General features: G+C 42.0%; 2 protein-coding genes across 2 annotated transcripts in view; one reads left to right on the top strand and one right to left on the bottom strand.

Moving 5' to 3' along the window:
• Positions 1 to 16,095, top strand: part of scn8aa (sodium channel, voltage gated, type VIII, alpha subunit a) — a 71,378-nt gene extending 55,283 nt beyond the window's left edge. Inside the window, exons 21-27 of the mRNA XM_088289982.1 lie at positions 1,756 to 1,878; positions 6,878 to 7,162; positions 7,474 to 7,527; positions 8,605 to 8,742; positions 8,821 to 8,925; positions 9,605 to 9,875; positions 11,551 to 16,095. Of these exons, the coding sequence (XP_088146108.1) occupies positions 1,756 to 1,878; positions 6,878 to 7,162; positions 7,474 to 7,527; positions 8,605 to 8,742; positions 8,821 to 8,925; positions 9,605 to 9,875; positions 11,551 to 12,710 (2,136 nt within the window). The 3' untranslated portion in view covers positions 12,711 to 16,095. The remainder of the gene's footprint in view (positions 1 to 1,755; positions 1,879 to 6,877; positions 7,163 to 7,473; positions 7,528 to 8,604; positions 8,743 to 8,820; positions 8,926 to 9,604; positions 9,876 to 11,550) is intronic.
• A 4,613-nt stretch (positions 16,096 to 20,708) lies between these two features.
• LOC148340867 (pro-glucagon-like) lies at positions 20,709 to 21,456 on the bottom strand. Its single transcript, XM_088289230.1, has 4 exons — positions 21,414 to 21,456; positions 21,229 to 21,328; positions 20,983 to 21,135; positions 20,709 to 20,841 (listed from the first exon to the last, which is right to left on the bottom strand). Exons 1-4 carry the CDS (start codon positions 21,454 to 21,456, stop codon positions 20,802 to 20,804), a joined length of 336 nt encoding a protein of 111 aa, XP_088145356.1. The 3' UTR covers positions 20,709 to 20,801.
• Between the last annotated feature and the right edge of the window lie 674 nt (positions 21,457 to 22,130).

Below are 22,130 nucleotides of genomic sequence, written 5' to 3'. Positions count from 1 at the left end.
GAAAATACAAAAAAAGAAAGACTACCCAGTGGGAAAAGAAGCAATATGACAAGCTAGGCTAACTGTTAGCTTAGGTTGTACATGCAGTGGTTCCAAACTCGTCTTGACCTTTTGATTCCATGAATGTCTTGTGAGACACGTAATTCACTCACGTACAAACGCTCACACTTTTTGAGTCCGCGAACAGGACCAGCTTCAGTTTGCTTTCTGATCGGCTGCCGTTCCCCTTCACATTACAGTTACGTAGCCCGCATTTACAATTGCCAGTCCAGGCATTTTTTTTTTTTGAGCATGTTGAGGAGGAAAAAACACTCTTTTAACACAACCCGCACCACAAGATTGGATAGGGGATGGCCTGATAATTGCTATGTGTGTACGTGCACCTGGCTTTAAAAGAAGCAATGTGTCTTCGATTGTGTCGAGAAAAGTGAGAAATAGTCAAAGAACAAGAAAGTCAAGCGCACAACTTTGATGCTGGCTGAGTCATACTACTGGTTGGTAAAACCATAGTGATGGTTCCAACTCCAAAATATTTGTTGCTGATTTTGGCAAAACTCCAAATTGTACAATATTCGGCACTTCTACTTCCTAGGCCGGCGGTGCACTAGAGGGGATGCGCTCAAGTCTTTCCTTCATTTCTAACTAAGCGGCCATTAAAAAACATTACCGCTGATTATTGATCACCCGCACTATCGTCCATTTCCTCCTCATGTTTACAGGCCACAGCTGTAGGGGCTCATGGTAAACAATCTGGCCACTTTAGCTTGTTTCATCATTTAGTTGAATGCATACACTTTGCATTTTGCACTTAAAACATTTGACACAAGAGGGGCTGTATCCGTTTCTTGCCGTGTGCTGTTAATTGTGTACAACTGGACTGTAGTCAATAAGGTTTATCTGCCCTTTATAAATCCATCAGGTGTACCCTAAACGTCCAACCCTGTCTCTCGTGTGTGGTTCATGTGACTGTGGCGCCCCTATTTGAACCCCTTCCCCTTCTCCCCCGCACAACTGTGTGACCATTTGAACTTACATGATGTATGAGAAATGATGGCAGCCCAGTGACACTCTTGTACATGTTGACTTGTATTCTTTCTCTTAGGTACCGTTAGTTTGTCTGTCTTAAATTGTGATTGGGATTTGAGCCCAAGAGCGACACGGAGAGACAATGTTAGAGGGGCAAGGGTAAGGCTCTCCAATCTGTTGGGTGTTTAATCGACTCCTGCAGGGTGACCTCTCTTTTTCTTCCTCCTGCCTTCCCCTCCCCAAGTCTTCCTCTGTGTCCCCCCAGCTCCTCTCGCTTGTACTAAACCGCGTCATGTTCTTCTCTGCCTGATTTGCCCTTGATTTGAGTCTTATGTCTCTCTCACTCGCCCTCTCTCTTTCTATCTCTTTCTCTCTCACACTCTCTCTCCCTCCATCACTCTCTCTTTCTCTCTGTCTCGCTCAATTCCACATTTCTTTGCAGGTACACTGGATTTTTGCCCCAAATTAACTGACATTAACGACCCCCTTGGCCTTCTGCTACTAAAAAACCCACCACGCATAAAAAACCTTTACTAAACAATGACCTTCTCTTTCAAGTGGCTATGCATGTATAAATGCAAAGTTATACATGCATATACATTGCATAGATTTATGTGTGTATGTTAAGCAACTCTCCTCGCCTATGCCAGAGCCCTCTCTCTTCCTTAGTAAATAATCTCACACTTCTAACAGTTTGGAACCTCTTTTGCTTCTCTGTTTTTTGTGTAGGTGTCTATAGTCAGCCTTGTAGCTAATGCGCTGGGCTACTCCGATCTAGGGCCCATTAAATCACTCAGGACACTAAGGGCCTTGAGACCCCTCAGAGCCTTGTCACGTTTTGAAGGGATGAGGGTAAGATCCAAAGCTAAGCAGCTGATCCTTCCGCATGCCCATTCAACAGGTTCAAGCATGCTAAAACTGAAAACTACCGACATAAGAAAAACAACAACAAAATCCACCAAAATATTTGGGGGCGAGGGGGTTCTCTGAAACCAGAAAGCCAAACCTTTCCAATTCTGTACCATGTGTTCCTTTTTTTTGTTAGCATTAGCAAACAAGTCATGATGCAGCTGTAGTGGCAGTAGAACAACATACATTGTAATTGATTGTCTAAAACATTCTAAAAATTTGAAATTGATTTTTATCGCAAAGCTGCCTCATCACATAAATGACAATGAAGAAATTCTGATTATATCTTCTTACATTGTTACCAGCTGGTGACCACAAATTGTGTCTCACTTGCAGTGCGAACGCTTACATGTCATCTCACACAGTGATGAAATCAATAATTAGCTCCTCATCTGGCCTGATTCTCAACCACTGCTTTCACAGAAGAAGACAACCCGCACTTACCTTCCTACCTCTCTCACAGCCTCCCATACACATGCCCATAACCTCCCACTCCTTCCCCAGCACGCAACATTCCTCAGTGCATTGGTGGCAACACCGAGCAGGGAACCACGGGATGCCAAAGTCTCTAGACAACCAGTCACACCCTAAATATGTGCAATGGAAGATGGCAAGGAGCTAGTTTCTGTTTCCTTTTATAGACACTTTCGGAGGATTTTGAAGTTGGGGCGGCACAAAATATCACAAAGTCTCATAGTATTGCTGTTATGACGCAGGAGCTCGTAATCAGGCCAGCTACGTATGCTGTGATGTATTTACTGTTACGGTTGAATGTGATGCACACTGCTCATGCAGTCAACAATAGCCGTTATGTCCATCGATCCATTATATGAAACACTTTTCCTCAAAAGGGTAAGCAGTTATGTTTTTTTGGGGGGGGGTGAATAAGGACAAAAAGGAAGTACATTTTCACTAGGGGTTTATTTGTATCGAACCCTTCGATACAGTGATTTGGTGAACAATGCGCCTTTTTTTTTTTTTTTTAAACCATTAGTGCAATCACAGCTCATTTCCGCAACCCAAACGGCCCTCTCCCACAATCGGGGATTACAGATTTTTTTTTTCTCTTGTTCCAGTGAGCGTCGAAACTGGAAGCAACAGACTTTCACAATCATAGACAGTACGAATGGCATTAATTTCCAATAAAAATTCTCTGCATTATAAATGAGATCATGCGAAATTAACTCATGAAATTGCCCAGCCCTAATTAAGTCAAATATTTTAATAGCACCCAAGTCTCCAATTTCCTACGTCACACGCACGGCCAACGACATCATCCAAAAGGGGAGATATTATAGTTTATGTGCCAATTCATTCTCCAGCGAGTCTTAGTTCTGTTTATATTATTCTGCAATATAATCATGGCATACTTGGGCATACACTCCGTAGCATCCTAATTTCGATGAAAAAGAGGGACGCCGCCAAGGATTGGCTGGAAAACACTACTTTAAATCCCATAACGGTGCACAAATGTGCAAATGCCCAGTTACACCAAATTCAACTGGCAAAAAGGCTAGCAAATTGCCAAAAGAAAGAAAAGCCCACTCATGCACAGTAAGACTCCGCGAGACTTGCGCCTCGAACCAAAATAGGGCCCAATGTTTTTTAAAAAAAAAAAAAGTGGCTTATTTAATTATATTGTAGATGATTAAAAGCTGATTAATAGGAAGCTTGTGCCTCGCAGTTCGCATAGTGTTGGTCAAATATCACAAGTTCCCATGCACTCCCACTCCACCTCTCTTAGCTCTCACTACTTTTGGACTGGTTGTCTGTTCTTCACATCCGCCGCTTCAGGCCCACACGTGTCGCACAGCGCAGCGTCCACATCACCCTACAACACCCCACCTAACTCCCACCATCCCTACCCTCTCGTCTTACTGTTCCACCACTAACTCTGCCTCTAATGAAGGTTCAGCACACTGTTTCCTGGGGCGTGTTAGGGACTGAGACAGACAAGCGCCCCTTCACAGTGTTGTGGCAGTGACAGTACAGTGTATTTGTTTACCTTCTGCCCATCAATGCGCACTGATCTGTTTCATCTAATTCCACTCATTCCATTATGTCGCCCACCTTTTTGGGGCACTGGCAGAAGATTGACAAATATGCTTGGCTGCCATTTCACACAAGCTGTGCATGTCACGGCACCATACAGTGCATGCGGCAGTCCCTGTCTTCCGGTTGCCTTCCATTTGCATGGGAGGGGAACAGCCCCGTTCAACTCTTCACTCTGAGTTGTGGGTTAAGAACGGCAAATGGTGTTTCGGTTCCTCCCAAAATGTCAAATCAGCATTAAGAAGCTGCATGCAATCATCAAGTGCATCCAGGCTCATTCATTCGAGCTGTTCATTGACTCAAATGCGATGCGTATGAGCAGGCATTTAAGGCCCTGGATAGGCTGTATGGATGTTACACTAGTCACACATTAGATGCTTTTCTTGTGGAATAAATAGATGGGGAAATCGGGGTGGGGGTGGTGGTGGAACGAGAGGTAAAAGGGGAAAAAAGATCCTCCTGTATCAGTTTGACCACAATGTTGATGTTTACCTATCATATATAAATAACATTTTATTTGAAGTGGCTGATGTCAACGCTGAGCAAGAAACAAATGAATGGGGAAGTGGATGAATAGAGAGCTGAGAGAGATTCTGGACAGTTGCAATACTGATGACAAAAAAATAGATGTGTAACATGGGCTTTATTGTTATTGTTGATGTTATTATCCTCCTCATCATCATTGTGCCACATGGAAGTTGTTCACCACATTTCGACGCTTGTAGGCCTATTACAGCTTCGATGAAATAATAAGTGTTAGGTGTAGCGTCAATACAAGTTCGTCTTTGCTTCTTCTCCTTGATTCTGTTTTGAGCAATGCAAATCCTGCCACCTTTTAGCCGAGTGCATTCAGTCTTGTATTGACCAATTGACCAATCTAGTTTAAATGCTCTTCAAATGGCAACAACGCCCCAAACACAAAAGCAGCCATTCTACCATGATCTCTCGACTCGCTCTCTATCCACTTATTTCTTGATTCATTTATTGATTTGAGTGGTTCTTGAGGTTGCACAATGCCACGTAACATGCATGTACTAGAACTGTTGGCACATTATGCGTTTTGGAAAGCTATTTTCCCTCTTTTTCCTGTTTGTTTTTATTTTTTAATCCGCTGTTTTCCAAGCAGCATATTGGCAAAACCGTTTAGCTGTTGTTCATATGACAACCAGAGCCATTCTCTCAGCAGGTGCAACAAAGACTTTTTTAATGCTGATTTGCACCGTTACTGTGGATGCCGAGTTGTTGACGTCATTTGTGAACATTGGCAGTGGTGGCGGTGGCATGCTGAGAGAACAGTGCTTCACAGAGAGGGAATATGGCTTCACAAAACAAGGACATGCATGCTCAGCTGTCAGCCTGCCATTTTAATAGCACTGCTATGTTAGCTTAGCATTCAGTGAATTATACTGCACTGCTAAGAATACATTTGGGCTGGTTAAATTTGATGTATGATTTGACTGCTGTAGAATATTAGTTGAGCTAGTCATGAAACAAATTCATAGTGAGAATTTGAAGACACTATGTGGTTGTTGTTGGACTATGAGAGGTTGGACACATCATACTGGTATGTAATAAAACATCAATCTGTTCAAAATAATATAAACAGTGTCAAAATGACATTATTATTAAGACTAATTGGAAGTTGGAATCTTTAGTTTGGAAAATAAGTATAAGTAGTAGTAATCCAGATGATGAGCTATTACTAAAAAACACAATGTGTACTGTTTTTTGTTCTTTCTATTTTCAAACAAACATTCATACGTATGGACAGATTTAATTTCGACTTTGATGAAGATAAATATGCATGTTTTTGGTATGTGGTAGGAAAACCTCACACAAGCCCTGGGAGAACATGCAAACTCCACACTGGAAGGCCGTAGCCGAGATTCACACCTGAACCTAAGAATCGTTCGGCAAACATGCTAACCACCTGTCCACAGTGGCTAGTGCACATTATCATTTTCTTTATTATATATTGTGTATGTGCAATGGAACAGCCTTTCTCAGCCCCTTTAAAGACCAAGTGTGAAGTAAACTTGACCAATTGTATTTTAAGTAACTAATCTATTTTAAGAATATTCACATTATTTATTTATTTGTATTTATTTTTTATTTTTTTTAACGCAAACGTTCTAGGCCGATAGCAACACCCGAACAACAAAAATGCTTTTTTTCGACAATCTCTGGTATTCTTCGGGGATTACGTCATTTACAGACTTGTACTGCATTGTTGATTGTCCGCCATTGTTGTTGCGTTATTCGGCAAAATGCCTATATATTTTACCATTCTTCCAGTCTCCGTGAATCTAGTCTCTACTCCATGTCTGGTGTTCTGCCGAAATGTCCTGAACGTGCAAATCGGCTGATTTGACAGATGCACAATATTTTAGGTCTCCTGAATATCTGGTTCAGTTATAATATAATTAGTTTACTTGTGACACAAAAATATTTAATTTGGCATTTTCAAAACTTACTTCACACTTGGTCTTTAAGCTCTGCACACCATTTACCACATGATCAAAACGTAACAAAATGAAAAGAAAACTACAAGCGTGACTGATACATAACACAGAACTTGTTCACCGCATGGTTCTCTAGTTATCCATATGGCACAAGTGGTCTTCTACACACTGTTACTAGTTGTCCGCATGTCACTAGTCCACCACATGGGACGTGTGACCTCATGTGCTTAGTTCACCACATGTCAACGCAATGTGAGACTAGTTATGCTCGATAAAATACTTTTGACAAATTGTGGCTCATCTACTAGTAAAAAAGAATTGATAATAGGCCATAGAAGTATGATGTGTCATGCCAAAAGGATAAAATGATTGATTTGTGTTTCCTGGTGCTAACAGTGTCGTATCCTGTCTTTCCTGGTCTGGTTTAGGTGGTAGTCAACGCCTTGGTGGGAGCCATCCCTTCCATTATGAATGTGTTGCTGGTTTGCCTCATCTTTTGGCTGATTTTCAGTATCATGGGGGTCAATCTGTTTGCGGGCAAGTACTACTTCTGTTTCAACGAGACCTCCGAGGAATACTTTCCTGTTGACATGGTCAACAACAAGACCCAATGTGAGGCCCTCATGGAACAAAATTTTACGGAGGTCAGGTGGAAGAACGTCAAAATCAACTTTGACAATGTGGGCGCCGGCTACCTGGCCTTGTTGCAAGTGGTGAGAGTGTCCCTCTTATTGGACTTTGTCTCTTTTTTTTTTCTTTGATTATTTTAACTTGCTGTCATTGTCTCATTTTTCATTTGCATCCACAGTTCTCAGAGGCTGCTTTCCATTTTGTGCATTGAGTGTTTCTTCTCTTATTCTTATCTTTCTTTCCATTCACAAGCTGTTGAACTGGACATGCATCACCCTTGGTTTGAGTTTGGATATTCTTTGTTTTTTTTCTTTTAATGGAATGTTGGCTTTTCCTTTGTGTTTTCTATAGTAAATTTTATCAGCATGTCTTAAATGTGTTTCTCTTTTCAAAGGCCACATTCAAAGGTTGGATGGACATTATGTATGCAGCTGTGGATTCCAGAGAGGTACTTTTGTTATACCTTTTATTCTCAATATCAATTATATTTGGAATAACTATAACCATCATAAAACCGTTTTTAACAATGCAAGTATTTTTTTAGACATCCTTTTTTTCTATACAAATTAAAATAGATAAATGTTTAATAATAATATTCCCTTTATTAGTCCCACAATGGGGAAATTTGAGATTCAAACCCAGGCCTCCTGGAGAGACTGGGTCCTGAACGCGGCGCCTTAGACCACTCGGCCATCCTGGCATATATATAGTGTGCAACATACCCCCTCTCAGTCATTGGAAAAATCTTTAGGTGCATTAATTGTCATCTTTATTATATTTTTATGATATTATTATGTTTTTATACCACTGGTCACCGTGCAACTGTGTAAGGTGCCGGGAGCGTTTGTGGTCGAAGGCGGTCTTCAACGCCACACTTCATAGTGCAGCCCTGTGGACTGGCCAACTTTATATATATTCGCGAAAATAGAGCCCTTGATGTCATGGGTGTGCAATTTTTGTTTTTGGAACGTATGATCTTCTTAATCCTCTCAGCTGCCTGTGGTCCATTCACTCTGCTTTTGTTTCCGGGTCTTATGCCCAGTTGCTATTTTTATGGGGAAGGATATTCTGCCATTGTTTCAGGAAAAGCCCAAAGGCAAAAGGTGAGCGCAAGGCAAAGGAGAGGCGTGCCCGCCAAAAATGGGCCTGCAAGTGCATATCAAGTCACTGGTACCTCATCAGTCACCATGGTTCGAGATGAACTTGAACAGCAAGACAAAGATGGTTGGCTGGTGACTCTCTAAAGTTGCCAGCCATTCAGAATTTCCACAAGCCATAATTTTTTTTAACATTAGCTAAACTGTTTATAACTTCCCTCACACTATCTCTGTTCGGTTCTCTAACTGGTTCCACACTTAGTCTGTATTGTGAAATACAGGCAGTTTCAATTCAGGTTTTTTTGTTTCCATTCCGGTTCCAAATAATTTCACATTTTGATTCTTTTCGTGGTGTCCAAACTTTGGCTCTTAATTTTTAGCAGCAAAGACTAAAATAACACCCTGTGACCTGCCTCTCTTTCTCTAAGGTGGAAGACCAGCCTGACTATGAAGTTAACATCTACATGTACATCTATTTTGTGGTTTTCATCATCTTTGGCTCCTTCTTCACGCTCAATCTCTTCATTGGTGTGATTATTGACAACTTCAACCAGCAAAAGAAAAAGATAAGTCTAACACAGCCTTTCCCCCTGTCCAGTCCAGGTACAAGATTATGACCAAATGTTTTTTTTAATCCCTTTTACTTTGGAGGTCAGGATATCTTCATGACAGAAGAACAGAAGAAGTACTACAATGCCATGAAGAAACTGGGCTCCAAAAAGCCTCAGAAACCCATTCCTCGACCACAGGTACAGTATGCTTTTGTTTTTTTTTTAAAAGGTAATCCCTCTTTGAGAAATTACTGTTTACCTCACTATAATTAGTTAGTCAGTTCCCTCAGTCAAAACAAATATGATGTATAATTCCACTTCCATTGTTCTGTTCCAAGTGCCCTCTTCCTGCTCTCTAACTGTAATCAGATTGCCTGGCTTTTCAGTGTACATAGGCGCATCATTTGCACTTCACAGATATTGCAGCCTTGATCAATATTGATCTTATACAATATCAGCGAGAATTGTACCTACATACAACAGATGTATGGGTTGTTACAAAAGACATCAACTAGAAATGTCTTATTTTACATTTTAATGTACAGCACGTGCTCCTTGGGTCAGGACATTGAATAAATTAGCTGTCTTTTCTTAAGATGCCAGGGTTAAAACTGAGGAATAAAATGTGTGTTTTATTGTCTGATACTTTACTGTACCCTGATCACAGAAAAAATCTGCAAATGATTTATGCTCGCTTCTAATTGCCTCGAAAACAAACCTAAAGCATGGGCTGAGTTAAAGGGCAACACAAATAAGAAAGGGATCTGGTGAAAAACAAAAACACAACGAGTCTCCGCAAATAACAGCGGTTATCTTGGAAAAACAATGTGCGAATATGTGAATTTGCTCATGCTGAAGTGTGAATATGTCTCCACAGAACAAGATCCAAGGAATGGTGTTCGACTTTGTCACACAGCAAGTCTTCGACATCTCCATCATGATCCTTATTTGTCTCAACATGGTCACCATGATGGTGGAAACAGATGACCAGTCTGATGAGACAGAAAATGTCCTTTACTGGGTCAACTTCATCTTCATTGTGGTCTTTACCACAGAATTCTTGCTGAAGCTATTTGCTCTTCGCCACTACTACTTCACCAATGGATGGAACATATTTGATGTGGTGGTGGTCATCCTATCTATTGTCGGTGAGTTGCAGGGCTGAGAAACATCTGTCTAGTTATAATACAGTATTACTGTCTCTGAAATGTTCATGTGTTACACCGAGATGGTTGAAAAGCTCCTCGGTGGCAGAGCCCAGCAGTGGATGAGATCCACCTGGAGTTACTGAAGGCCCTGGATGCGGCGCGGCAGTCCTGTTTGATATGTACCGAGAACATTGCATAGACATCGTTGAGAGTGCCTCTGGATTGGCTGGAGAGGGGGGACAGGTGTGTGGTACAACTATAGGGTGATCACTGTCCTCAGCCTCCCTGCTAAGGTGTTTTTGGGTGTGCTGGAGAAGCGAGTCCACCAAGGTGACAAATCTCACATTCAGGAGGAGCAGTGAGGTTTTATTTCAGACAGTTTGACAGTAGGCCAGCTCTACACCCTATGCAGACTCTGTGGCAGTTCGCCCCAAAGATGTCCTTTGTGGACTTGGACAAGGCTCATTAGTCCACGACGCCCCACTTTCCACTTTGTGTATTGCCTCAGGATGCCTGACTTGGGCTGGAACTTTCCGTGCATCTGTGGCTTGCATCTCTTTCAGGGTCATTATGCCAGCGGGTTGTCTGATTATAGGCAAGGTATAGGTGTTAATGGCCTAGCCGATCAGATGACTATTCAGGATCTGCCTCATCCTCCTTTGGTTTTTACCCTCGCTGCCATCCGAGCTGCCTCCTCATAATTGTTGTTTGGCTGTGGAATTCCAAGGCATTTGTATCTGGCCTGCAGATCTGCTGTGTTGCCTTTAGGTAGATCAATCCCTTTGGTTGTGATCTTCTCTCTCCTTGCTATCATTCTCCTACACTTATCTCTTCCGAATGGCATTCTGATATCACTGCTGTATATCCTTGTGAGGTTTATCAGAGAGTCGGTGTCACGCTAGTTCTTAGCATACAGCTTGATGTCATCCATGTACAGGTGGCTGATCGTTTGACCACTTTTGAACCGGTACCCAAAACCACTCTTGGTTATGAGCTGACTGAATGAGTTGAGACCTAGGCAAAACAGCAGCGGGGGCAGAGCATCTCCTTGGAGTATGCCACATTTGATATTCACCTGTGCAACTGTCTGTGAGTTGGCCTCCAGAGTTGTAGTCCACAGCCTCGTTGAGTTCTTAATGGAGGTTCTTAGAATCCTGTTGATGTTATAAGGTTCCAAACATTCGAGTACCCATGTGTGCGGCATTGAGTCATGGGCTTTCTTTTCCTCAATCCTGGCAAAGCACGTGTTGGTGCGTTTGGATTTACTGTCTTGGGCAATTGCAATGTATTGGCGACACGGTCAATGACTGGTTAGCACGTCCGCAACCCTTGTAAGAAAAAGCAGATAAGATAATGGATGGATGGGTATATATTTAAATGGATCGATTTGTATTTGTATTCTCTTTTTTATATTTGTGTGTGTGTATATATATATATATATATATATATATATATATATATATATATATATATATATATATATATATTTATTTATATATATATATTTATATAAATATATATATATATATATATATGTATATATATATATATATATATATATATATATATATATGTATATATGTCAATTTTCCATGTTTTTCTTAAAAGGGCTTATGTGTGTCTTCTTTACCCAGCCACGGTTTTTTTACATCCAGTTTGTTGTTCATCCTTACAGGCATGTTCCTGGCTGACCTTATCGAAAAGTACTTTGTATCTCCGACGCTGTTCCGAGTGATCCGCTTGGCTCGTATCGGACGTATCCTGCGTCTCATCAAAGGAGCAAAGGGCATCCGTACGTTACTCTTCGCCCTGATGATGTCACTGCCAGCCCTGTTCAACATTGGCCTCTTGCTCTTCCTGGTCATGTTCATCTTCTCCATATTCGGCATGTCCAACTTTGGCTACGTGAAGCACGGTGCCGGCATCGACGACTTATACAACTTTGAAACCTTTGGCAACAGCATGATCATCCTATTCATGATCACCACTTCAGCCGGCTGGGACGGCTTGCTTCTGCCCATCCTCAACTACCCGCCAGACTGCAACCCCAACCTGGAGAACCCCGGGACCTCGGTCAAGGGCGACTGCGGTAACCCCTCAGTGGGGATATTTTTCTTTGTCATGTACATCATCATTTCCTTCCTAATTGTCGTCAACATGTACATTGCCATCATCCTGGAGAACTTCAGCGTGGCCACGGAGGAGAGCGCCGATCCTCTCAGTGAGGATGACTTTGAGACCTTCTACGAGATCTGGGAGAAGTTTGATCCCACTGCCTCTCAGTTCATTACCTTTGCCAAACTGTCCGATTTTGCTGACGCGCTAGAGCACCCGCTTCGTGTTCCCAAGCCCAACACCATCGAGCTGATTGCCATGGACATGCCCATGGTGAGCGGCGATCGCATCCACTGCCTGGACATCCTGTTTGCCTTCACCAAGCGCGTACTGGGCGACAGTGGTGAGTTGGACATGCTGAGGCAGCAGATGGAGGAGCGCTTTGTGGCGGCCAACCCCTCCAAGGTGTCATACGAGCCCATCACCACCACGTTGCGCCGCAAGCAGGAAGACGTCTCGGCCAGGATCATCCAAAACGCCTATCGTGCTCACCTTATCCGCCGAGGCATCATTTTCAAGCGCCATACGTTCACTAACAACAAGCTTGAAAATGGGGGCACCAACCAGGAGAAGAAGGAGAGCACGCCATCCACCGCCTCGCTCCCTTCGTATGATAGTGTAACCAAACCTGACAAGGAGAAGCAGGATGACAACAAGGAGGAGTGGGCCAGGAAAGAGAAGGACAAAAACCAAAAAGATGAGTGGGAATCTAAGTGTTAGGCCCCATGAGACTCTTGAGCCCCACCCAAGTAGAAAGAGTGATCATTTGCAAGTAATAACCCCGAGAAAACGACTGGATAAAATGTTTACAGACTACTGAGGCAACATGGTTTCTTATGTCATCAAAGACAGCTGAACCAAACACAATCAGTTTACTGTGGAACTTTGCTGCATAATAACCAAGTTCTTAGACGTAGTGACTCACAACAGTGCGCTGGCCATGACGCACTGACACACACACTCACACACACATACCGATATCTTTGGGGACCAACTTGCCAAGGCACACAACTCTCTGCTGAGTGAATGAAAAAATAGCAACGTCCCTGCCACTGGTGAGCATGTGAAGTCTCTCTGCAAAGCTTCCATGCGGGAGCACCGCTAGAACTGTAACATCAGTCTAAAGGAAGAAGAAGAAGAAAAAAATAAGATCACAAATCAACCACACAAGCAAGCCAGCTCGCGGGGGATGGATGGATGGGAGGTGGAATACTGACTAACGTAGACAAAGGCTGGGTTTTTTAGCTTGTTTGTGCCTCAGTGCATCGTTCCATGATTTGAGCAGCAAAAAAAGAAAAAAAAAGGCATCATCAAGGTCATGTCCCAAGCACTTTCATCTCTCTGTTATGCTGACATAAGGAAAAGACATTCCGGTTTTGGATACAGTTTGGATTCGGGCCGAAGGAGACTCAGATCAATAATAGTAATTATTGTGCTTGTTCATTGCATAGCATGAAGGCATGTTTTGATCAGGAATCATGCATGAGTACTCATAGTCCACATAACACCTATTGCTCATTTTACAGTGGTTTCACAGTGTGAGCTGGGGGCGGCTGCCCACGAGGGGATAATGAGCTTTTTTAATGCAAACTTCCAATGTGGCAAATGGCAGCTGTTTGGCAAGCTTTTTTTTGCTGCTCTGCATGTGAATGCCGGCGTCATAGAGGCAGAATTCGACTCTCATGTTGGGGATGCTCGCTCATCCTCATGAGAGGGCGACGCTCACATCACTTTTGTTGTTTCTTTGTCAGGACAGAGTTTGCGGTGATTTGCTCTGGAGTGCTCGATTGTTAATAGAAGATCCCCACTACTGTTGTAGCCCTTGTAGACAGTGGAGAAATAAGACATGTTTAATTTTATCTTTTTGTACTTGACAGATATGCATTAGAGCTTCCCAGCCAATAAGTCGTTGTGTAATATCACGCGTTTCTGACAATTTGGAGCCACCGTTCTGGGATTTTGTCTTCTCTGTTATCCTCCCACGGGGCTGGAGAACGACATGGACCATCGCAAAGTGCGGGCAGGGCTAGCACACAGCTGTGCCAAGCACTTGCCTCGCCGTGCCTAGCATGAATGGAAGGAAGGGGTATTGCAACAAAAAGGGCTTGTGGTTGCTATAATCCAGTAGTCTTTGTCCGCGGGTGGTCCTCAACAACTGAATCAACTGCCATGTTTGTCAGTGTATCATTGGCACCATCTTTTTTCACACACGCTTCCAGTGAGTCGTACAAAGGTGACAAAAGCAAAACTTCCGATGAGCATCAGCAGGCTTCACATGAATGCAGCTACCGTGTGTGAGCAATCAAATACGTTTTGTGGATGTTTTCTCCTCGGTGAAGAAGCGCAAGGCTTTGTCAATCCAGCTGCCTCTTGAGGTGTTCCTGCCATTCCTTTTGTACGTGCCAGCCAAGCCAATGGTCCTATTTCTACGTGGATGACTAGCCCAGCCAGCATCTGCCGTCGCACCACTAATGCCATTTTGGTGTGTTAAACACTGCCTGTGCCCCCAACGAAAACACCCCCTTTTGTCTGTACCATGAAACAAGGTCTGTTTACAACGTGAGGTCTCCCCATAGTTTTGGCTGCTGTGCACTAAAACCAAATACATTCCCAATGAGAAAACCACTGGAGCGAGCTGCGCCGTCCAGCTGAACTGCGCTCGTCTTGGATGGAACCGCTTTGACTGACTGACTCACTCACAAACAAAATAAAAAAGAAAAAAAAGACCAAAAAAAACAAGAAAAAGAAGATGTGGATGTACAGCGCACGCAATGATGTACTGTAAATGGCACAATTGCTGGAAAAGGACGACTTTTTTGAGAGAAGCTATAAATATTGTAACATATGATTTTATTTTATCGGCATGCATTGTTGTGTTTTTGTAAATAAAGAATTTTAAAACTGTTACTACTACTAATCGCACCAACACACAAAAAAAGAATCATAACAATAATATAGAATGGCTTCCAGCTATGCCCTTTGTCACATTTGTTACCTTTTGAATTTTTTGAGACACTTTTCACTTTGTTGACTGAATCGAATTGAATGATAAATATATATAGATATAAATATTATATAATATGAAAACATCTATGTATACATATATGTCTATATGTATATACATCAAACAGAAGAACACGGTTTGTCAAATTTTTATTTCTGTGCAACACGTTAAGTGGATGTTTCAATGTAAGGGGGCGTGGGGGTGAGCTTGTTTGTTTGAATTCTAGCCTGATCATGACGACAACGATAATGTTACCAGCACGTCATATTCACTCACCACACGCACGCACTGTGCACACTGCCCCTCTCTGCCACTCAGCTGGTGTGTCTCATCCACCCCACCCGACCATGTAAAGTCTACCTGCCAACCTTTTACTCCTCCCACCACCACAAAATTCAGTGCCATGACAGCTCATCCACACCTTTTTCTTTCTCTAGTGTTCCACTCAATGGCATGTGCCTTTTTTCTGCTTTTTCTGAAATTTGTATGTCTGCCACACCTGAAAAACATGAAAGAAAAAACAAATATCATGACTGATTCAAAGATGCGGCTGGTGCGGCAGTGGCTGGAGCGGGGTGAGCACAACAGGCATCAGGGATGTGGAGTCATCAATACTGCCATACAGACACCTCACTATATCTTAATATTCAAGCGTGTGTGTCGTTAAGAGAAAAAAAAAATCCTCTACTTCAACAATGTCCTGTTCTTCTAGTGCTATATATGTGTGTATGCGTCACCCACTTGGCTTGTGAAAAGCAGCTTGCCTTTGATACTTTTCTCTTAAGTTCCTCCACCTTTCCACGTTTCCCCCTGAAATTTTATTTTTGTAACGATATGTATTGATTATAGGACACATCACTGTTCTTTTTTTTTAACGCATGGATTATTTGGATTATATGGCCGTTTCTTTTTGCTGAAAATTTGTTTTTTGTTTTCATTTTCCACCACATTTGAAAATATGAGGGGTGAAATGGATATACAATACAATATGCTGGTGTGTTGCACAACCCCTCGGACTCTTGGCAAGAATACATGAAAGATTGTCTTCATTTGAGCACGAACCTTTTTATTACCAATAAAGCAGCCTTCCAGTTCAAACTATGTATTTGTTTCATTTTCTGTTTGGTATATTAGCCCTTTGCTGTGGACAAACTTGTGCTTTTACAGCTTTTTTGAAAAGCACAGTCAATATGGTTGGTACGCTCACAATGACTTCCTTTCAGCCGTTTGCGGCGCGAGGACACAGGAGGATCACAAAATGCAGTTGAGTGCTGTTGTGGTTGCAGGCCTCGCCTTGTAATGGGTTTATTGAATTTGTTAAAAGACCCGTGCATCAAGATCCGCCCTGTCCCCACCACCTCCCATGACTACATCTCCTTTATTTTATTTATTTATTTTTTACAGTTAGTGGTCCAGCATGCGGTAAATAGGCTGTGAAGCAGTAACATTGATGAGTACACATTGAAATGTTTGTCCTGGGAATACGATCTTTACTGCATGGTCTCTGCTCAAAGGTGGGACAATTTATTGATGTGGATGGCAGTGTTTGGTTGGCACAGAATCTGCCGATATTATATCGACACCAACTGTGTGACCATTTTAATACGTATCTAAACCACCAATCAAAACAGGCATCACAACCGCTCTCTGCCTTTCTCTTTTTTTATTTGTCTGCTTCTGAACAAAGATTTAAGAATGGAGCTGGCTGTTGTTACTTTGTGTTGATAAACACTTTATAGACAACCTTGGGAATTGACATATTTTAAAGAAGGCTTCTTTCATTTTACACATGTGCCTTGATTGGTAGTAATGAATTAAATTCGCTTGGAAAATGCATTTGGTGAAAAATGCACCTCTATATTCATATAAATTATGGCAACATTTTCAACACTAGGGTCCATGATGGGTTCAACGAGATGTAATGTGTGTTATTTACTGTTGGACATTAGGAACACCTTGGATGAGGAGGATGCAAAATAAATGCCATAATGCATTGCAATCATTTGCAAAGTTGAACAGAAACAGCAAACAAGGTGTACACTGACATGTTGCGCCACGTTTTTTTGTTGTTTTTTTTTTTTCAAAAAATGTAGGTTTTGTCCAGCCTCCATGTGCACAACTGCACAAGAACAGGCAGGTGCATCAGATTTCGAGAGGAGACAACAAATGCTGTGCTAAATATTTTTAATGAGCAAGAAGTGGAAGATGATCTTCATTGCTTGTCAAACCTTACCATTCCTGGCCTGGTATGGATGTTATGTCCACATTGCGAGTTGAGTCCGCGCTAATAAATTAAGCCACTACGATACCGGACAAAAACTTCTCTCTCTGTCTGTCTCTCTCTCTGTCTCTCTCTCTGACTCTCTCTCTCTCTCCCTCCCTCTCCCTCTGCCTCTTTCTCTCTCTCTCTTCCTCTCTCTCTCTTAATCTCTCTGTTTCTCTCTCTCTCTCTCTCTGGCACACTCGAGGGATGGAGGGGAGTTCAAGGCAAGAATGTATACTTTAAAAGGACAAAGATATACGGTGATTGAGGGGGATTATTTTTATGAATAAGGACAAAAGTGTAAGGGTGGACGGGTGCCCAGGGCACTGACGGCAGACGCAGGACAGACCGGCTAAATAGGGTAGACATCAACGTACAATTGCACAGAACAAGAGTGGTTAGACTGCTGGTCAATTGAAGGAATGACTCACATTGTCATTTCAAAAGCACAAAAAACAATTTGACCCTTATACGGGTCAGACTGATTCATGTCTCAAACTTTATGATGTAACATGTAGACTACCACTTTCGACACACCTCTCGCCTTCTCTCCACAGAATGATAATGTGAATAAGAAAAACAATGTTGAACTGCTCTTCCAGGGTGGTGGGGTTTTGATAATTACATCTCAAAAGAAAAGAGAATGATGAGGTTTATAAAGCCTGAACCGTAATAAAGATTTACAGTGAACATCAAAATAATGAATTTATAATTTCAGAGGCCCGGTATAACAGTTAATAAAATGGGGAGAAAAACACTATGTCCATCATGTTCCAAATCTCATAAATTTTGTTTTGTCATTCAAATTTCGATTAATATTTTAACATTTGATTTGACATTGAGCTCAAATGATTTACTTAATCTGACGTTGCTGTTTTATAATCATCCAGAAATCAATCGTTTATCTTTATGCGTGCCTGGCAAACTGTAACGCAAAATAGAGGAAAGTTTAAATTTTTATCGCGTCATCTTATCTTCATTACCTTGGCAACATGTCGCGACAAAATCCCACCTCCGTGTGCCCAAGATAGGCAGAGGAGAGCAATAACGGCCTCCACCTTTATTTATTATTTTTTTAGGCACAGCGTGTAGAAGTTAGTGCCCTCTAGTGGTGAACTAATAGAATGCAACGACCTAAACCCACTGAGAGCACACAATTCGCAAGCCTACCGCCAATATATTTCGCAGAGGTGCAAACAAAATGTCATCACAAATTACTTCCAATATTCCCTCAAGTGACCAAGTAAGTGCATTGCATTTGCTACACATGTTGTAGTCGTTGATCCCGCAAATTTGTGATCGGGTGATTATCTCTTTTGGGTCTCCATAGCAGAAAGATGGTGACGAGAAATGTCAGCATCCTGCACGTTGAGCTGATGCACATGGAATTACATTAGCGATGACTAGACATATGATAATATTTTTTAAAAAAGGACTTCGATCTGATAGGGCATGTTTCTTTTTGCATATTATTGAAATTAATCGTGGATTTTTAAAATGAGTGAACTTTAAAAAACATTCTAAACACTTTCCCTCCCATATTTGGAGAGAGCAGATCGCAGTTGCATAATCGAGGTGTCAAGCTGATGCGTTGAGGACGACACCCAAAACTCTCACCACACCCCTTTGCTGGCCATCATGGCTCGGTGACCGTGCTGGGAGGTGAGGTGGGGCGGGGGGAGAAAGCGAAGGGAGGTGGTGGAGCACTGCAGTGCAGATAAATTAATGCAGCAGTTGAGGCGGAGTCTGGAGCACACTCCCAATTTGGGCCAGCGCCTCCGTCACAATGCATGTATGCATGCATGCGCGACGCATGCTTCGGAAAGCACAGTTTTAGTTATGTCCAAGGACCCTCGAAAAGGAAACTATTCAGAGAGAGTGACGATGGCGTCGTTTGTCGGGCGGGGATAGCTGTCATCCGAGGAGATGTTGTTGCCGCTAGGCGGAGAGACACCGGGAGCTTGGACATCCTTCAGGGCGGCTCTGGTGCGCTTGAAGCCGGGCAGTAACGACAGGCGTACCGAGCTAGTGTGTGTTTTCAGATAAAAGTTCTGTTTAGCTCGACGTAATTGTCAGCGAGGCACATTAACCTACACCCCAGCCACAAACACGCACACACAAGTGTCGCATGTCGCTCCATATTCCACATGAATACCCTCAAATGTTTTTCTGCCCATGATGACGATGATCACATGAATTGATCGGGAATGCCAATCTTCAGCCTGGAGCACTATTTTAGCTGGCAGCTTTATTTTTACTGGCCCATTGTACCTTAAAATCGATTCCAACACGTGGAAAAATAAATAAAACAAATACATCACAATCTGACCAAGAAGGATTGGATTCGATTTCATTTTCCAAATCCAATTGTTCTTCTGTGCAGCTCAGAAGCGAGTGGTTTTATGTGGCTCACGGTGCTGAAGTTTGAATCGGCGTTGTTATTGTGTATTGTGTTATAGGCTCCATTTTCCAGCAGCATTCCACAAACATGCTTTTTAGGTCCAATTAAAGTCTAAATTGTCAATGGATAAGAATGTGAAAGTATAAAGTCTGGGCAGTGCTGAATATGAATGCAAGTTGTCATTTGACAAATCCAAAGCATCTTCATGCTATTTGACTGCAATCTAGCTCCTTGAGGAGGGCGGGCCCCATGATGAACTCCAGGGGGCCGAGTCCCTTTTCTTACTTTGAAACGGAAATAAGCACATTCACGTAGTAAGAATTATTAGAGTGAGTCGATTAAGTGTTACACAAAAGCATCGAAACTGACCATAACACAATTTTGACGATTATGCGTTTGGTTAAATTCCTTTTGTACAATATAGGCCATATTTATGCTAATAACTTCTGGGGGACGAGCTTGACGCGGTCTCCCATTATGAATCCAATCCAGACACTCACAACCGATTGTTTCATAAAATTCGGACACATTTCAATTCAGATGCGCTACACGGCACTGTCTGCGTTCTGCAAGCTCTCCTACCTTATTTGGCTAAATCTGGACATTTTTACCCTTTATGTGCTTTTCGATTTGTAAGACAACGCTTGTTAAGTAAAGTAAAAAATAATGATAAAATGTTGTACATTATGATTATTATTGTCAACAATTTTGTTTTGTAGTATTTATAAAGCCTTCACGACCACATCGTGACTTTATCCCCCAATTCATCCCGAGTTTTTAGCTGCCAGATTTGCAGAGTAACAGCGCCCTCATGTGGTCAGCCAAGAGCATCAACGCAAAGGTGTCACAGCATTGTGCAATAAAATATTTATTGGATATTTTACCATGCGATACACAGCCATAGAGAAACATTGCAGCCTGTGAAGATTTTATTCTCAAATTTAAATCTGAAATTGTGTAATATAATTAATTTGACAGCAAAAATAAAATGCAGTTTACATTCAAATACAAAAAAGTACATCATTTGATTAATTCTGACAAATGCCACTACTAAACTACTATTATTGCTATTGTTTCTAATATTAATGAGGGGAAAATTTGACTTTTAATGCTGTTATTCTTGCATGCTCCTTGGACTTGCTCTTATACATCTGCTGTGATCTGGAGCAACTTTCCATGACATCTGCAATGAAAATGCAAAGTGGATTACACTAGGTGGAGAGTTTACACACTTGAGTAAAACAATCAGGTCATTAGACATTTTCGCTTCAAACTGTAATGTCTCTGCTCCGTTTCTACATTTCCCAAATTTGAGCTTACTTACCCTTCTCTCTTGGTACTGGTCAGCCATGCCACAAAATCTTTGGCCTTCATTTTATCCAGGTAGCCAGTCAGGTCATTGGTAAAGGTTCCTTCGGAATGTCTCTTGTAGTTCTCGATTATGTTTTGTCCCTTTTCCATCTGATACGATTGCCATCTGGCAGGGGAAAGCATAAAATAAAGATCGATTTTCTCCAACAAACTCTCGACTGTGTCCTCTCACGTTTGCAAACATTTAGGACATAAATACCTTGTCAGGCGACTGCTTTTATCAAGGACAACCTCCATACTGGTCGAAAAGAAAATGGTGACGAGCATGCACCACATGAGAAGGACCATCCTCCAATTGCCTGGTCGGCACAGGAGCAGAGAGGCATTTTCTAAAGATGCGTACTCTTCACTGTCTGGAGGTATCTTTGAAGGACAGCAACTCACCTTTGGCAGCCTTTAGTGAAGTGCAACACTCTTTGGAGGACATGAAGCCAATGAAAAGCTCTGAGAGTGGACCTCTGATGTTGCGATGACTTTATAAAGGCTGCAGGTGTCCTTCGGGGGCCCGCAGTCACCTCCCACAGAAGATGACCCTCTTCCTCATTATGGGTGGATCAGAACCACAGTGGAGTGGTGTGCTCTCTACACTGGTCAAAGGTCGGAACTCAGCCTGGCTTCTTTAGACAGCAGCAGGTGTGAGGAGAAGAAAGATCTTTAACTGTTGACTTCTTATGTACTTTCATGAGTTTTTGTTTTATTAGCACAACAAACCACGTTGTATCAGGAGACAGTTAATATCATTATTATGATTATATATTTATTTTCATTACTCTGCATTTTTTGTTTGTTTTGTTACATTTTTGTTGACGCAGCCCACGCTGTTAAATCCCCCAAAATGATCTATCAAAAAATGTCACTTGATGTTACAAGGTGTGATTACATTTTATTTGAGATTTGTATGTTGCCATAACAATGCATTTCCCATTATGTCTGATTCAATTTACATAAGAAATTACTGGGCATTATTGAAAATGCACAAACCATGATTCACTTTTGTTATATGTGAGCATAACAACCCTTAGCATGTTAGCATTACATCTATTCACTTTCAGAATACAATACAGTACTCGACACAGCACAATGTTAAATTATTATCGATAT

Source organism: Idiotropiscis lumnitzeri, chromosome 3 (genome assembly GCF_059441095.1).
Source record: "Idiotropiscis lumnitzeri isolate Australia: NSW breed Sydney's pygmy pipehorse chromosome 3, RoL_Ilum_1.0, whole genome shotgun sequence".
In the NCBI taxonomy this organism is placed as follows: domain Eukaryota; kingdom Metazoa; phylum Chordata; class Actinopteri; order Syngnathiformes; family Syngnathidae; genus Idiotropiscis; species Idiotropiscis lumnitzeri.
This window is presented reverse-complemented; position numbering and strand designations above follow the sequence as displayed.

Excerpts from the sequence above, each read along its gene's own strand:
- LOC148340867 (XM_088289230.1), bottom strand. The coding sequence starts at position 21,456 with ATGTCCTCCAAAGAGTGTTGCACTTCACTAAAGGCTGCCAAAG. Across the intron at positions 21,136-21,228 it reads AAAAGCAGTCGCCTGACAAG|ATGGCAATCGTATCAGATGG; the intron begins GTATTTATGTCC and ends TTCCCCTGCCAG. Across the intron at positions 20,842-20,982 it reads ACCAGTACCAAGAGAGAAGG|ATGTCATGGAAAGTTGCTCC; the intron begins GTAAGTAAGCTC and ends TTTTCATTGCAG.